Source organism: Chiroxiphia lanceolata, chromosome 5 (assembly GCF_009829145.1).
Source record: "Chiroxiphia lanceolata isolate bChiLan1 chromosome 5, bChiLan1.pri, whole genome shotgun sequence".
Taxonomy (NCBI): domain Eukaryota; kingdom Metazoa; phylum Chordata; class Aves; order Passeriformes; family Pipridae; genus Chiroxiphia; species Chiroxiphia lanceolata.
The window spans coordinates 52,644,525-52,660,708 of NC_045641.1; the positions used below are offsets into that span (position 1 = coordinate 52,644,525).

Below are 16,184 nucleotides of genomic sequence, written 5' to 3' on the forward strand. Positions count from 1 at the left end.
AATAAAGATTCAAGCTGGAATTTTTCCAGGCATATGCAGAATAATTACTCCCTGAAAAATCTCTTTATCTTTATCCTTGTGGATTTGAATGCATCCTTGAGAAATCTTTCCCTCATTCCATATTCATTAGAAAAGAGGACAAAACAGTTTCAATTAGCATACTCAAACCAAGTTTACATCTTGTGGAGGCACCTACCCCACTTCTAGTAATTTACCACTTTTCATTGATGCCACAACTGCCATCCATTTCTAACTTCCACTCTCCCAACAGAGTAGATCAGAAACAAGTGACAGATATGCCAGATCAGTCAGAAGGGTTGTTGTAACTGCCAACAAATCCTTTGGCTGATTCAACCATTTTATAATCATCTTACATTTCAGTGCAAAAAGCCCTCATAGCTGTGTCTCAGTCCCTGCCACAAAAGAGCAAAATCGGAAGACCTGGAACTATAATGGCATTATCAACAGTGATAGAGAAAGCATCCAAATTCTCACTTCTGTGCTAATAGCCCCACTCTGAGAAACAAACGGCAATTTTGGGGGATGCCAAATGAAGTAGCCCTCAAAATAGATGAAGTTCCTATTTATTCCACCGCCTGGGGAAAGTATAAAGAACGGAAATCTACAATAAAATTTGCACATCCGTTCTTACAGTTTTTCAAAGCTCTCCAGAGATATCAAAAAACATTCATAGCCAATCCTGTAAGAATCTATACAGATTAAAAAAGCTGCATGAACTCTGAATATTCATCCATTTGCAAGATAATTCTGATGCCGTTTTGTCACACTGTTTCCTTTTAGTAACATAAGATTTAAAAAAGAACTGACAAAATACTTTGTATTTAAGAGACTTCTTACAGAAAGACCTACTAATTCCTTTTCCTCAACATTAATGCCCTCCTGAGAAGCACTGATACTCCAAAGAAAGCTACAGTACTTTCTCAGTAGCTTTTATTAGGCAGTATGTTCAAGTTACAGGTTGTAACCTGCCCAACTCTGAACATATCCAGAATGTTTGCATCGATACATGAATAACTATAAAAACAAGTCCTAGGAATATCAGTGAATTCTGCCTCACAAAAAATCACTTTTTAACAGGTATGTTTTGTGAAGTGCCCGACAAAACCTGAAACACAAAACATGCATCAAAGACTGTACAACCTTGGTTTAATCCTCAGTGCAAAGCCTTACCTTGAGCCTGAAATTCCTTACCACTCCCGCTGGAGCTGCAGTTCCACCATCGTTGCCTTCTGTACCCTGACGAAATGCAAGCCGCACACGGACACGTGCAGTTCATCTGCTGTTTTGTGACCACTGCCTAAAGGAGTGTGACTTTAAATCTCAGGGTCTTGGGGCTGTCAGGGCAACTTATCCTGCTCACATGAGAGAAGGAGTGCTTTCCACTCACAGGAATCTTGCTTTATTTGAGGAAGAAATGAAATGTGTGAATAAAAAGAGTGCTCTATTTCTCCTTAGCTGATAAATACAGGGTTTAACCAAATAAACACTTCTCTAGGGTAAGGACATCATCCTCTGTTGGGGGGTGGGGGTGGGTTTGTTTAAATCCACAGGATTTCTCTTCCCCTCTTTCTCACGTATTCAAGCTGAGAGAAGCTTCAGTGAGCACAGCTACCAGTATTCCAATTTATTCAGCAGCAACCCCTGTGGACTGCTAACAGCAGACTGTGATTCTGTTTGGATTACAAGGTGCAGATAAGTAATTCCATCCTTAATCTATCACTGTCAAAGCTGGTAATGGAACAACTTTTACCTGTGAGAACTCAGGTGGAGGAAAAGACTGAGACTGAGTAAAAAAAAAAAAGTGTGGGGCAAAAGGACAGAAGAAATAGAGAGGATACAAGTCCATTAAGAGTTCTATGCACACATGCATGCAGAGGTAAGTAGAAAATGAGGGAATGGGATAAAGGACCAGGATGCTAATAGGAAAGCAGCATAGCCAGATTCCAAGCAGAATTTTTCAACAGCAATAAAAATCTCACTTCCAACATAATCTATGCCTTCTATTACACTGATCCCAGTGTAAAATGTTAGAGATGTTTTACCTCAGCAAATGCTGATGGATACTACTACATTGCAGCCACGATCAATAATTCTGAAGTAAATCATAATGGAGCCTCAAAGCCTTCGCATACAGACCTGTCAGTAAACTGGGACAATATTACAAATAGACAACAAAGGATAATGCAAAGATTGCAAAAATGGAACAACACAGACGCAAGTGGATTTCTTGGAAGATGGAGTGGAAGGCAGAAAAGATGAAAGGGGAGGGAAGCTATTTAGACATAAGTGATGGAGAACATCAATAAGCCACACCTGTCTTATGTGATGGAAGATTCAGAGATGGAAAACAGTGAAAGCAATAAGGAGACCTGGAATTAATTTTTCTTTTTCTTTTTAAAAAAACCCTCAGTAGTGACTCCATCACTATACTTCACTACAGTTATCTTCTACAATTAAGGTTTACCCACTCAGGCTGGAGAAGTCCCTTTCATATTTTTAAGAGAAACAGTGTTATTTTATGTGCATATAAAAGACTCCTTTGATTTTGCTATGGGATCTCATTATTTTTATGTTATTTTCTTCCTGGTTAGGTTTCTGGCAGATGTGTCACATAGTCCCAAACATGTAAAATGGGTCATTCATCCTAGACAAAGGTAAAAAAAAGCTGCCTTCTAAGCAGGCACTACCTTGAAATTAATATAAAACTTGGAACAATTTATTTTCAACCAACAGTACTTCTGGAATGTCCAGTGTCATAACCCCAATATAGATGCACTATTAATTATTCTTTTCTTCCCAAGCTTACTCACTACTTTTCACAGCAAGCAGATTCTGTGCTCCAGAGTAAACAACCCAAAGTGTAGACAAGCAAAGTTTATACCCTAAGAAGTTTATACCCTAAAAAATGTTGTTTGCTTTTAATGGTATGCTTGGTGATGGCGTAAGACATTGGAAGGAGAGGAAAACACAGGAAGCTTTATTATCACCTTTTTCAGCTCCAACCCAAATCCACTGACCTGGACTGCTTAAGGAAGACAGAAGATCAGTTCAAAGAATAAGAATAGGGCAGAGAAATAGTTTAATAGTAGTCAAGGGAGATCTTAGCAAAAATATTTGAAAATTAAGAAAAACAATAAAGAAACCAACCTACTGCAGCGTGAAAGACTACAAAAACAACAAAGGGGGGGGAAAGGACCAAAATCCTGAGATATTAAGAAGAAAGCAACTAAGAAATCAGAAAGAGAACTTTCACCGTCAGTATGATAACAGTCAAACACAAGGAAAAGCGTGAACTGGAGGAAAGGATAAGGGATCAAATGTTGGCCCGGGCTGGGAAGAAGCACAGCTCAACTTCCATTCTAGACACAGCGGCCTCACAAACTGCCTGCTCTAAACGTGCTGATCAAGCCTCGTGGCCGACTTATAAATCTGCCGCAGCAAAGCACAAAGCCTGGTGCAATTCCCGCTCCACCTCCAAGCCCCGAGGAAAAAGTGACCCAAATGATGGGACCGGGCGGAAGGGACGGCTGCGGGCGGGGGGAGAGGCGAGCGCCCGGCAGAGCGCATGCGCAGGAAGGCAGCGGGTGCCAGGGCCCTTCCGCACGGAACATCGGGTTCCGTGGGTTCATAGGCACGAAATGGAGGTTTCTCACCGTCGCTTGCCTCTTTCCTCCTTGGTGCTGCCGCAGCCCTTTGCCGTTACTTTTACTATTTTCTGCCGCGTCCCTAGAGGGTTCATTTCAGCCCCGTGGTATAGTACCCTGTGCTCTACCCAATAACAAGCCGAGTCCCGATGACGTACTTAGTTGCCGGGCAGAATTCCGCTCCGTTCCTCCCATAGCGCCGCGGCGCCACCGGGAGGGGCGGGGGGGGCGGGTTTGAATGACGGCGCGCCTGGTGGGCGGGAAAAAGTCAAGAGAACCAATAACAACTGCGAGAGGCGTTGACGAGCGGAGCTCGCAGCCAACCGGGATGGGCGGGCGGGCGGTCGCTCGGTTGCCAGGGCCGCGCGGTTGCCAGGGCCGCGGTTCAGCGCGGTGGCGGCTCGGCCGCTTTCCCGTCCGGCCCGCCGCCTGCCCGGGGCCATGGTGAAGCTCGCTGCCAAGTGCCTGCTGGCAGGTGAGTCTGGCCCGCCCGGTCCCGTCCGCCCTGCTGGCTGCAGGGGCCCAGAGCGGGCGCCGTGGGGTGCGGCGAGGCCGGCAGCCGATCCGGCCTGGCTTCCCGCAGCCCCTCGTGGAGGGGCCGCCCCGACGGAGAAGAGGTGGGGAAAGGAGTGAGGACCTCAGCTCCCTCGGGGCGGGAGCGGTGGAAATCCCGTTTATCGGTGCCAGCCCGGTGTCCGCTCCCTCCTGCGACACGCGGGGAGTCAAGAGCTGTGCCCAGGGAGGGTGTGAGGCGTAGTCGGACCGGCTGAAATGCAAGGAAAGGATCTGAAAAAACAAAAAAAAAAAGGGGGGGGGGAACCTCACCAAAAAGAGTATTTTTGCAGTGTGGAAAGGAAGGCAGAGGATGGAGAAAGTGTGAAGGGAGCAGGGTAGACAGCTGGGTCCTGCCTCATTCCGGAGTCTTGCTTTGGGCTGATGTGAAAAATTCATGTCAGAAATCGGGGTTATTCTGAGGGTGTTAGAAAGGTAAAGCCTAAGTAAGGAATAGAAGGATGAAGCACGTGCACTTCACAGACATGTCTTTTTCCCCAAGCAAGTTGGAGGTTAACCTGAGGGGAAAAAGTGAGGTGAAGATATCGATTTATTTAGTCAGGATGGATTATAGAGCTGTTGAAAGTAAGTACAGATGATTGTTAACACCGCAGGAAGAAAACTTCTTCTTCCCTCCCTCTACACTGAAACTCTGTGCAGCCTCAGCCAGAAGCACAAATCCATAAAACCTTTGTGTGCAGTCAACTCCCAGCTTTAACTCTTCACTCCAAATTCTTTCATATAGAGTAAAATGTTTGCCTATTTTAACCTCGGAAGCAGCTGGCCATGAACTCGCACAAAATCATGTGTGGTCTTTGGCAAATGCAAAAGTTAATCTCCCTTGTGCCTCTGTTGCTGTGGACAGCATGAGTATCTTGCATGTCTTCTAGATTTGAAACTTACACATCATTTCCAATTTGGAAGTTTCCTGCTTCCAATACACAGGCTTTGTAAAGTCTTTCTAGTTTTGTTGTTTACTGTTGCCAAGGCCAATTCTTACAACCATTTTTAAATCACATAGGTTTTCTTTGGATGACATGTTTATGTGCTTAATCCTGATTGGGTCTGGGGCTGACTTTTCAATTCTGTTTGCAACACAAACAACAGGAAGATCCTGTCCTTTATGTAGTTCTCCTATGTGCTACATTAATATCCATATATTATTAAAAATAATAAATTAATGAAGTAGACCAGGCAAAATCGCTTCTCTCTTGCAGAAGAGACCAATATAGTGAAAGAGACATAAGAGATTAGTAACCACAACAACCTAAAGTGAACAAGAAAATGCAATTACATAGGTAGGAGCAAAATGATCAGAAATGGAACAGGGAGCTTTTGTGTACCTAAGGAAATGGTTATGAAGAGTCAATGGCTCACAGAATTGGGAGCTGCACCAAGGTCAAAGGGGAAAAGGGCTTTTATTAGGAAAACAGAGACTATTAACTTGACAGTAGAAGTGATTCCTGTGTTATCCCAAGGGTAATTTACAGACACACAGTAAAAGGTATTCTTGTCTGAGCTTGCTGTGGAGACGCTACACAAAGGTTTTCATTGCAGAGACAGTTGGCAGTAGGAGGCATTTTGGACACACTACAGATTCTGGCGAAATAACTGAAATATGGGTAGAATATATGCTGTGGGATGCAGTACTGGCAGATGAGACCAAACTAATTGAAAAGGGCAAGGAAACTTATTTTGAGGAAGTATAGTGGTGTCGGGCTAAAGAGGATGGCAAAGAATAAGGAAAGGGAAAGAACAACTGGGGCTGTCAGATAGAAAAAAGGCAACGCATTAGTTAAGAATTTGTGCTGGATGATGCCTTCGAAGTTTGGAGCAGTGTGTACTTCTCTCATTTTACAAAGACCGATCTAATTGTCTATTGAAATACGGAATAGCTTCCACTCAGAACAGAGTGTTGTCTTCCGCACGAGCTTGAACTGATCAGGGAACAAACAAGCTGACTTACCAGATTTTCCTGTCTAAATATTATGAGCCCAGCTCAGCTCAAAGTAAGTAAGCTTGCTAAAAATGTTTAAACAAGAGCTACATTTGGTTAATGCATCTAGGAGCAATCGTTACTATCCAAAACCTCCTTCCTCCTCTGTAATATTATGTGGGCAGATAGGTCTACCAATTTCCTGCAAAACACTATCTAGGAAGCTGTAACAGGGTCAAAATATACCCCTTTCTGGGTTAATTTATTAACAACATAATGTAAAAGATTTGTATTCCAGGCTTGGCTGTTATAAGTGTACCTTTAAAGGGTAAAGCTTGAACCACTGAGGTATTTAATTCCTGGCTCCTGTCCTTTTAACTATCCAACCTAGAAGGACGTTATGTGAAGAGATTATAAACCCTTTGGAAGCATTAACTTAAGTCTTTGTTTTGCAAAGGTTACGATATTTTTCGTGAAGTAATAGGGGCATATGTGAATTCTGCAGTTCTCTGCCATTGCTTTGGATCTTACCGAGTTTTGTAGCAGCAGCCAAAGCCAGCAGCTGCCAGGTTTGCCCAAAGTGTTGTGCAAGCCATATCAGAAAGCCTTGGCTCTAGAAGAGCAAAAACTAAAGCCCCTTGGTTTTCCTTCCATAAAGGGATGAATCAGCAGGCTCTTTCTCTCTGACATTTGCTTCTGTTATGCCCAGGATGCAACTAATGAGCCACCAGCAGCATTGAGTCAGCAAGAGCTGCTCTCTTAGCAGGATCAGCAAGAAGAGTTCATTGAGGAATGTTACCAGCTTAAGCAGCTTTGTCTCAGTATATAACAAGGATTTGAATCTGGGGAAATGGGTAACATAAGGAGTGGAAATAGCCTCCTATGCAGCCCACTGTCCCGGATCACATTGCTATTTTTTCTACATGGTAGCATATCTGGGAAATTTTAATTGTTAGATAAGGGCTATGGCGTAGGCATGAATTTTAGAACAAGCAGCAGTTCCACCCTGATCTGGCAGTCCTTTGCTGTTGTTCATAGATCATAAATCTAATGTCAGCACCAGTATGCATAATGGCAATATTCATTTCCTCATGTTGGTATTACCTTTTAGATTGCTGTGTGCTTCATATGACAGTTATCTTGCCCGTAGTCAGGGTTAGAGCATCCAGGCTTTCAGGGCATGTGATAATAAACAGAACTGAGGGAAAATAAGATTCTCTGGAATGAAACAAAAAATCTATGTTTTTGGTTTTGCAGGAGATCCGGCTGTGGGGAAGAGTGCTTTAGCCCAGATGTTTCGCAGTGATGGGGCTCATTTTCAGAAGAACTACACACTGGTAAGCACACAACAGGCTCCAATTGCTGTCTAACATTTTTCTAGGTAGAATGAGGAAATTAGGAGACCTAGAGCAAAATCAGTATGATTTTTATTAGAGGCATTCAGTGTAGAATCTTGTAGGGTTTTCTTTCTCTTACACCCTAGATTCTGAAGGGAAACCCTTTAGTATTATGTAAGTCTACATTATGTGGGTGCTGATGTTGAAACTTAATGCAGAGTAATTTAGTTAATTTTCCTGACGAACCAATGTTTTCACAAGCTTTTGTGGTGTTAGAGAACTTCCCCCTTTAGGGAGTGCTCTGTGAAAAAGCCTTGCTGAAGGAGAAGGCTTTTAATTCCAGCTATTAAATGTGCATGTGGACAGTGTGCTTATCACTATGCAAACACGAAGATGTGCTGCATAGCCCCAAGATAATTATAATCTACAGAAACTGTTCCCAGATGAAGAGGATACAGTTTGCAGTCTTTCAGTGTAAGAATCAATGGTGATGACTAATCAGAATCAGTATAAAAATGAAAGTAAATATAAGTAAAGTAAAAAAAGGAAAATATGAGTGTGGAGGAAAAAAAGCCCTAAATTTTGTTTATTCATTGAAATAAAGACGGAAACCAGAAGTTAAGGATAGAAATAGAACAAACAAACAAGCTACAAAGCAGAATGAGATAAAAGGTGGAAGAAGCACAAATAACCTCAGTTCCATATGTTAGCTGATCACATGGTTGGTGCAAAACGTTCTCAGGCGTGTGTTAGAGCAGCAATGTGAGAGTAGGTGCAGCCCTGCAGATTTCAGCTAATACTCTTAGCTGTATATAAGCAAATCTCTTTGGTTCTTCTCCTCCTTTTTCCCCCAGCTGAGCAAATCTACGAGTCTTTGACATGTTGGTGGGATTATGTTACCAGAGCTCTGAGGAGTATTGCTGAGTTCCCAGCGGTTTGTGTTTGATGGGATTGTAATGATTCACGAGAATTGCCTCAATCCAATGCATAGTTGGTATGCAGTTGGACAGGCTCTTAAAAACTCTTCTGATCCTCATTTTCCTGATTCTTCTTGACAGACCACGGGCATAGATCTGTTGGTAAAGGCTGTATCGGTTCCAGAGACAAGTGATAGTGTGGTGAGTTTTTCTGTGACATAAATTGGGTCAGAAAGAGACATCCAGAGCTCAAACCTCACAAGTCTCATTATGATGGAAGATCACTATGCATGTTCATATGGCAATTAGGTTGCATTAAGGAAATAAGCCTGACTGTGTACGGTTGCTGATACTCCAGGGTTAGTTCAGTCTTAAAAATATAAGTTTTACATACTCATATCCAACACAACATTGTAAATCAAAGTTGTTGCCAGATTTGTTGAGATTCTATTCTGTCCTTTAGGGCATTCAGGTTTAGTTCACGTTTCCTGGAAACTAAAGAAGCTGAAACTTATCTGTTATTTTCCCTTAATGCCCTATACCCCCACTAATGGAATGTACCCACATGTATAATTTCATGTGAATAGTACAGGTTACTGTCCCAGTCCACATATTTTGTTTCCAGTAGAGATGAAAACCAGACTTGGAGCCTTGGAGGTAAGCCATTGATTGGTTATACTTGAAATACAGCTTTTTATTTTTCTCACACTGTCTAGAGTTTTCTCAGTGCGGGGAATTTGTCCCTTAGGGACATGACATTGCTGTACTGAACAAAACGTAGGAGTTACAAGTTGCAGTATTTACTTTCAAAACCTTTCCCTACACTGCATTTTTCTTGGCAAGAGCCTTCTTTCTGTTTCCGCTTTCAGGAATTCTTCATTTTTGACTCTGCAGGAAAAGATCTATTTTCTGAGATGCTGGAGAAACTGGTAAGTCTTATGTAACAGTCCTCTTCTTCCAAAGAAGTGCTTTTGCTTTGAAGATCTGAACTCCTCAGTCTGGCAGATGTAGCAAACTTTGTCTTTAGTGTAAATGGGAGCAATTACCTCAGTTGCCAACGCATCCTGTTCTACCTCTCTAAAACTTGTAGAAGTATTAGGAGAAATACTTTCCAGAGGAAGGAAAGTAGATAAGCAGTTTTCTTACAAAAGAAATACAGATTTGTTAACTGAGAATTTCTGTGTACTGTTGGTTAAAGTTATTTTTATTTCTTAGAAAAATACCTATTTTGCTGCTACTTCAGTAGTGGGGGAGGGGGTTGTGTTACAGTGATGTGTTTGATCTAACAGGATTCATTCTTGTCCTTTGAGCATAATACTGTCCTTGGTTTTTTTCCTTCACGTATCTGTGGCCTTAGCCACAGTTCTCTACTGTGTTATCTCATTTTGAGAGGTAGAATCACTTGATGTGAGGTTTCATAAGATGGCTAAGTCAACCTAATGATTCACTGCTCTACCAGAGGCAATTCCACTTTTGCCCTTGCATTAGGTCTGGTTTGCAAGGGACTCCTTTAGAAACTGGCTCAGCTTCTCAAACTGGAAGAAAACCTTTCTACTTTTTTCTCTAGGATTAATTTTGTGCTGATTCAGCATGAAGAATCAGCTTCCCCAGTGATCAGATGAAAGCCAGAGCGGATACAAGTAAAGGAGCAGGACTGTACAGACAAGAATAGGGAAAGAGAGCAAGACCACCTCTCCCAGTGCCAGTGATCCATTTAGTTGGGTCATTTGAAATGTGAAACCTCAACCAGGGCATAGGATTCCTATATATTCGGCTTTTTATTTTCATCTTAGCAGCTGTTTGCTGTGTTTACAGCCTGGCTGTTGACAACATCAGTTTCATTAGAGCTGACAATGTTCCTCTCTTGCTGCGCAGTGGGAGCAACCCAACGTTCTGTGCCTTGTGTATGATGTCACTAATGAGCAATCTTTCAACAACTGTACCAAATGGTTGGAGAAGCTGAGGGCTCAAGCAGTTGGGGTGCACATCCCAGGTAAGAAATGGCCGTGATTCTTGTTATGTACTCCCCTCTTGTATGACAGCAGTTTTTCCCATTGAGATGTGACATAGAGCGTTTATTTTAAGTCAGGGCTTCTTCCAACTCATTTGCTTTTATCACAAAGCATGTAAGGCATGAATATGTTTCCTTTTTTGAACCTTTTCTAGGTAGTTGTAGACTTTTCTCCACACCTCCAGCTTTTTCAGCTACTTCTACAAATGTTCCAGTCTTTGTTACTAATGAGTCAGCATTGATGGGCTGTTTTTTTTCTTGTTTCATGTCTTTTTTTCTGCAGCTGTCTTAGTGGGGAATAAAACAGACCTAGCTGATCGCCGAGTTGTGGAGCAGAAAGAAGCACAGAAGTGGGCTGAGAAACATGGCCTGGAATACTGTGAGATGTCAGTGGTGGGTATCTGCTCCTTTCACCGCCTGTGGAAGCGGATGTTTGTAGTTATTTTCTTTTTCGGGTAAAAAAAGATAATCGGAGGTTCTCTTCCCCTTGTCATCTAACTCGGTTTTAATCTTCTGTGAAGCAGAACATAAATAGTCAAGTGATTATTCCATCTGTCATTCATAACTTTCTTATTTCTTTACAGAAGGAGATGAAAAATTTTGAGACCCCTTTCCACATCCTGGCAAAGTTATTCCACCAACTCTACAAAGAGAAAGTGGAAACTTTTCACTCACTAGCATGACTGGTATGACTTATTTATCCTCTAAGCTTCTTCTGGTGCCTAGAATCCTGCTGGATGGAATACTGAGAGAAGAAAAAAGATGAGCTATTTGCTTCTTCATGGTCATCTTCTGGTAATTCAAAATAAACTAGAAATAAGCAAGTGGAAAGACACTCTTCTGAAGTTGCTACCTCAGCATTCCTTTCATGTCCTCTAACTTAGTTCTCTGCTCACTGAAAATCTGCTAGGTTGGAGGAGGCGGGGAGTAAAAGGGAAGGGCAGAATGGAAATTGCCAGCTCTTTGCTTTGATATCTTCTTGTCTGAACAGACTTCCTGCTGCTACAAGCAAGGATTTAGAGGTTTGGAAACAGAGAGAGGAAGCTGACAGGATGCTTTTCGACTTAAGCAACCCAGCCCTGATACATACATTGCAGGGCAGGACTGATTTGGCCCTACCTCTTGAAAAGCATTTTCTGGAGGAGGCCTATGCCCTAAAATCAGCACCCGGAGACTGAGATGTGTGGGGACTGAGCTGGATTTAGGTGCGTTTCTAGGAGTGCCCACAGTTTGGGGCCTGTTTTAACAGTGTTGCCCTTAGCAGTTGTAGGAGTGATATGCTGGTGACTAATGCGTTTTTCTGATTTCTAGAATGTTTCTTTCCTTCGACATGGCTCACTGTCACTGCCTGGTGGGAACTGTCTCGCGTCCGTACCGCTGTCACTTGGTGACGCAGTGCCCTCTGCTGGTCCCAGGTCACAGGAGTTCTACAGAGGCTGCCACCTCCCTTGAAGTGAGCGGGAAGTCCTGCAGGCAGATCCAAATCGGTTAATCTGCAAAATGGGGTCAAATTGCAAGAATACCTCTTCTATTCTAAAGACGAGTCCAAAATGTAGAACAAATTACCTTTTCTTCATTATGTCTTTGTCATCTTATGTATTTTTGTATCATTTTTGTCAGCTGAACTTGGCAATACCATTCTGATTAAGTTCAGTTCTCAATCTCAAAATCAGAGTCCTGTTTCTTGTTAAACTCTCCCTGCTTGTCATTGACTTTAGGATTAAAGACCACAGTTCTGGTGTTGCTAGTGGAAACGGGACTAGGGAAATGAAAGACAGCCTGGATAAGTTACTCTGACTCAGCCATTTCTGGGTAGAAGTTTCATATTAGAAAGGGTGGAAGCCTAGAGAGAGCTGCTCTTTTGTGTGGAGCACTGACGTTGCATGTGTAAGAGTCGTTCCTACTGCAGAATGCAAAAGCATCCGTGGTAAGGTCCTGGCTTGTAACTGAGCCTAACACCGAGAGTTTCAAAAATTTAACCATTCTCTTCTCCCAGATTATGGTAGATTCCCTTGAGCAAGAGAAGCTGAATTTTGTAGAGAGTAAGCACTGAGTGATTTTTTCAGGCAGGCTTTTCAGGAATCTGTGTTTCAAAACTTTTGTACTTATGGTTTATAATCATTTTTATGCTCAGTGCTAGGAAAAGTACATTGAATTGAACGTAAGAAATATGGCTGCAGATGTTGTAGCAGAGTTTATGAAGCACTTCAAGAATCTGGAGAAGCAGCTGGGCTCATTTCACTGACAACAGTGATGCTGGGAATTAACTAGGAAACATGAATACCAGCTAAAGAGGTTGAGTAGGAGCTCAACCTACACGAAACAAAAAAGAAGAGGTTCTTTTGCTAGAAACCACCTCAAAAATTACAGAACAGCTGGGAAGCTCCTGCTTTCTCCGAAGAAGGAAAGGGTCCTCCATGATCTCAGGGTAACCAGAAGACTCACTCGTTTTTGAATTGGATTGGCATTACTGGCATATGTATCTTACATGGGTTGTCTTGTTAATCCTGGGGATTGTCTGTTGGTTTACATAGGCTGAGTAGACTCTTGCCTGCAGGTGCTGGTACCTCTGACTATTGAGGATAAAAGTTATTTTGAATGCTGTGCTGATCTAGTTAAAGAACTAAAGAAGTTTTGTTTTGATTTGGTAGCTCATTTCCCCCTGGTTCTATTGATGATATGATTACAAAACAAGACACATGTTTCTTCATATTGAAAATAACATACCAGATGTGTATACCACCTGTGACCTGGTGTACATAGGGGTACGAATGTCTTGGGAATAGGTAATAAAATGAATCCTATGCAATCTTTAACCAGGGAGTCCATCTCTCTGCACCAGAAGGACCTCCCATAACTTCAAATAAACACTTTAAATGCACAGTAAGATGAAGATTGGTGAATTCTGTTTTATTAAATGAATGCAAAAGCTGGAGGATCTCATTAAGGGAATGCTTGCAGAGGTGATTTGTGATTTATGGGGAAGCTGCTTTTGAGAGGCTAGTGAAGAAAAATGCATCCCATGCAGGGAAAGATATATTGCCTGAGAGAGGAAATGTATGATCCAATTAGCTAGCAGTAGGGATTCACCCACTGCCCCTTTCCCTCTTCCACAGGCCATAACTACAGTTGGAAGTGATGTCTAAAACGTGTTGTCCAACTTGCTTTTTACAGGACTATTTCAAGCACTAATGTAGAGACACAGTTTAATGTCCTTCAAAAGGGTGTGTTTGACAATAACCATCCAACCCTTTCGATGCATTTTAAAAGCACAATATATTGTCCTTCCTGTCTAATGTGCTATATAATACCAGCATGATGCAGGTGGTGCTTGTTGCTATTTTCCTAGCTTATTTGTGACCTTGATTGTAGAGGCCGGTAGTGAAGAGTAGGAAGAGAACACGAGAGCCAGACATGGGAAGGCTGTGGAAAATAGTTTTGTGGCTGTGTGAAGAAGTTCAGGGTGGTGTGTAGGTGAGCTGGGCGAGCAGGATGAGTAAGAGTCTGAAGCCATTATTAAGTTTCTCTTACTGTATTTACAAACTGTTGTGGTCACATCTGTAGGGTGAGAATATGCGTTTGCTGCCTACAGCCTTAGCATGTCTGAATTACAAGCGCTGTGGAGAACAGTGGGAGGAAGACAGAAAGCCTGTCTGCTGACCAGGAAGCTTGTTGTCTTCTTACAGCTCCCCTGCTTTGTCCAGCTGTGCAGTGCTGCAGGTGCTCAGCATGAGTGTTACAACACAGAAAAGACCCAACTCAACCAGAACTGAAATTTCAAAAGAAGGCGGAGGAAACAAACAGACCTTTAACTGTTTTTAATAGATATGTAGTCCTTTTTCCTGCTTGCTTATTTGATTAGGCAAAACCATTTCTTTCTTCGTTGGAGCCTCTCATTCTTACCTTTCCTTTGGTCCTCATGGTTTTGCTCAGAATCCCTGTTATACTTGTGCCCTGCTTCACTTAGCTTGATACATCACCAGCTGATTTTTTTTTTATCCTTCTAATTTCTGCATTATCTATTCCCGAGGCTGCAAGACATTTCTTCTTAGAGAGATTAATAGAAGAAAAAAAACAAAAGTGGAATTTTTAGTCAAATTGTCTTGGAAGAAAGAACCTTAAGAAGCTGTCTGACATTCTGAAATTTTACTGGAAATTCATTTGTGTAAAGTTGTCATATTAAAGATGCTTTAATGGGTTTGTTTTGTCTTGCCAGACTACTGTGCAGTGAAATGCAGGATGTAAAATTCCAGAAAGATCAGGTTTTATTGTGGGAGTAATAGGAGTTTCAAAGCTGATCCTACTGTGATAAGATCTGTTCAGTCTTAACAATGGAGTGGTCACTGCTGTTCATAATAAAGCATTAAATATACTGAAATGGGGCTGTCAAAACAGTTTCTTTTAGAGATTTGTTCATTTTAGAGACTTAAAACTTAAGAAAGGACATCTTTTAGAAGACTGATCTGATAAATGACACCATTTGGACCAGGGTTATTTCTGATATAACTTCAGTGACTTAAAGGGCTAGATTTAGTCTTTTATGCCAATTGACTCCCCTGGGTAAGCTTCATTTCTTTACCCACTATACATCTTGGATCAATCTGACCTGATAGCAAAAGACACATGATGTTGTTGAAAATGAAATACTGCCTTGGGGCAGAAGGATAAACTGTGTGGCCTCCTGAGGTCCTCCCAGAAATACTTTCTATAATTCTATTAGATTAAATGGGGAAAGAAGTAGCATGGAAAGCACAAAACAGGCTAAGTCATAAACTAGCAATTAAATTGGGAGCTGGGCTGGGCTGCAGCAGAAAACGTACAATCTATCCCAATTAAGAGCTGTATCTCAAGAGAAACTAGGAGCCTGACGCAGGTGCTGACAGCAGGGAAAACACTACATTTCTGTTCTGGAGGCAGCAACTGCTTTCTACTGGTGCTTACACAGATCTGTGGGGGTCCTTACCCCGCTCAAGGCTGTGCTCTGCTTTTAATAATTACTGTATCTATGATGTTCAGGTGGCAACTGCTTGTAGTTGTGATCTCATCTGCCTGTGCAAAGTCAGCAGTGTGATGGCAGGTTATCTGCTATTAGCAGGAAGACAGTCCTATTATTGACACCTGCATGATGGGACCCTTCTGTCCCCATGCATTCTCAGTCCTTTTCCTATCTCGTACCTGCTCCTTGATGGAGAATATCTGCCTCTGTTTGTTCTTAGCGAGTAATTTTTCCATCTTGCAGATGGTACTCCTTGGAAGCTGGGTCCGAGGGACTTCTAGGACCTTCTGCATTGGAGATGGAGTCTGAGCAGGAGCTCTTCGAGGGCCATGTTAGCCCCTGCAACATCTCTCTTGGCCTAAGGGCACATCATCTCTCTGCTTCTTGTGTCCTATTTCCTTCTCCTGCTGTCATCTTGCCTTGAGAACAATGTCTTCTGTGCCAGTTGCCCTTGGCTCTGTTGACCCGGAACAACAATGCTTGGGGGAGGGAGAAGCTACTCAGTCTCCAGGCTTTTCAGGGCTCTTTAGCCATTGTGACTCCCTGTCGAAGTCACCTGAGAGATGGGGATGTTGCTCAGACTAGAGTGTAATTTCCTGGCAGGAGACCACCAGCTGAGTCCTGGCAGCCTCATCTTGGCTCTTCAGAGCTTACCGCAGTATAACTTTCACAGACACTGGTGGTTCTCATTCTGAATTGGGAGTTTTGGTGGGGGTTTTGGATGGTTATTTTTTTTTCTTTTACTGCTTGGGGGTCTTCCTCTCATTCTT

General features: G+C 42.4%; 2 protein-coding genes across 12 annotated transcripts in view; one reads left to right on the top strand and one right to left on the bottom strand.

Moving 5' to 3' along the window:
• NCF4 (neutrophil cytosolic factor 4) overlaps window positions 1–3,971 on the bottom strand; it is a 56,290-nt gene extending 52,319 nt beyond the window's left edge. The window contains exons 1-3 of one of the 11 annotated variants that reach the window (XM_032689537.1): window positions 3,824–3,971; window positions 1,409–1,418; window positions 1,192–1,318 (exon numbers count right to left, since the gene is read on the bottom strand). Coding sequence is in view for 1 of the 11 variants with exons in the window: in XM_032689529.1 (XP_032545420.1) it covers window positions 3,675–3,760 (86 nt within the window). In the remaining 10 variants the exon portion in view is untranslated. Of the gene's footprint in view, window positions 1–1,191; window positions 1,419–3,217; window positions 3,225–3,674 lie in introns of those variants that run through there. The other 10 variants (XM_032689534.1, XM_032689533.1, XM_032689538.1 and 7 more) reach the window with 10 other exon arrangements.
• A 27-nt stretch (window positions 3,972–3,998) lies between these two features.
• On the top strand, window positions 3,999–14,796 carry IFT27 (intraflagellar transport 27). The gene is made up of 7 exons (XM_032689542.1): window positions 3,999–4,140; window positions 7,411–7,490; window positions 8,549–8,608; window positions 9,277–9,336; window positions 10,283–10,400; window positions 10,702–10,811; window positions 11,003–14,796. The coding sequence occupies exons 1-7, from the start codon at window positions 4,107–4,109 to the stop codon at window positions 11,099–11,101; spliced, it is 561 nt and encodes a 186-aa protein (XP_032545433.1). The 5' UTR covers window positions 3,999–4,106; the 3' UTR covers window positions 11,102–14,796.
• The last annotated feature ends 1,388 nt before the right edge of the window (window positions 14,797–16,184 follow it).

Bases quoted from the DNA above. Each gene is read 5' to 3' on its own strand.
- IFT27 (XM_032689542.1), top strand. From the start codon at position 4,107: ATGGTGAAGCTCGCTGCCAAGTGCCTGCTGGCAG. The intron at 7,491-8,548 runs GTAAGCACACAA...TCTTCTTGACAG, and splicing joins TTCAGAAGAACTACACACTG to ACCACGGGCATAGATCTGTT. The intron at 10,401-10,701 runs GTAAGAAATGGC...TTTTTTCTGCAG, and splicing joins AGTTGGGGTGCACATCCCAG to CTGTCTTAGTGGGGAATAAA.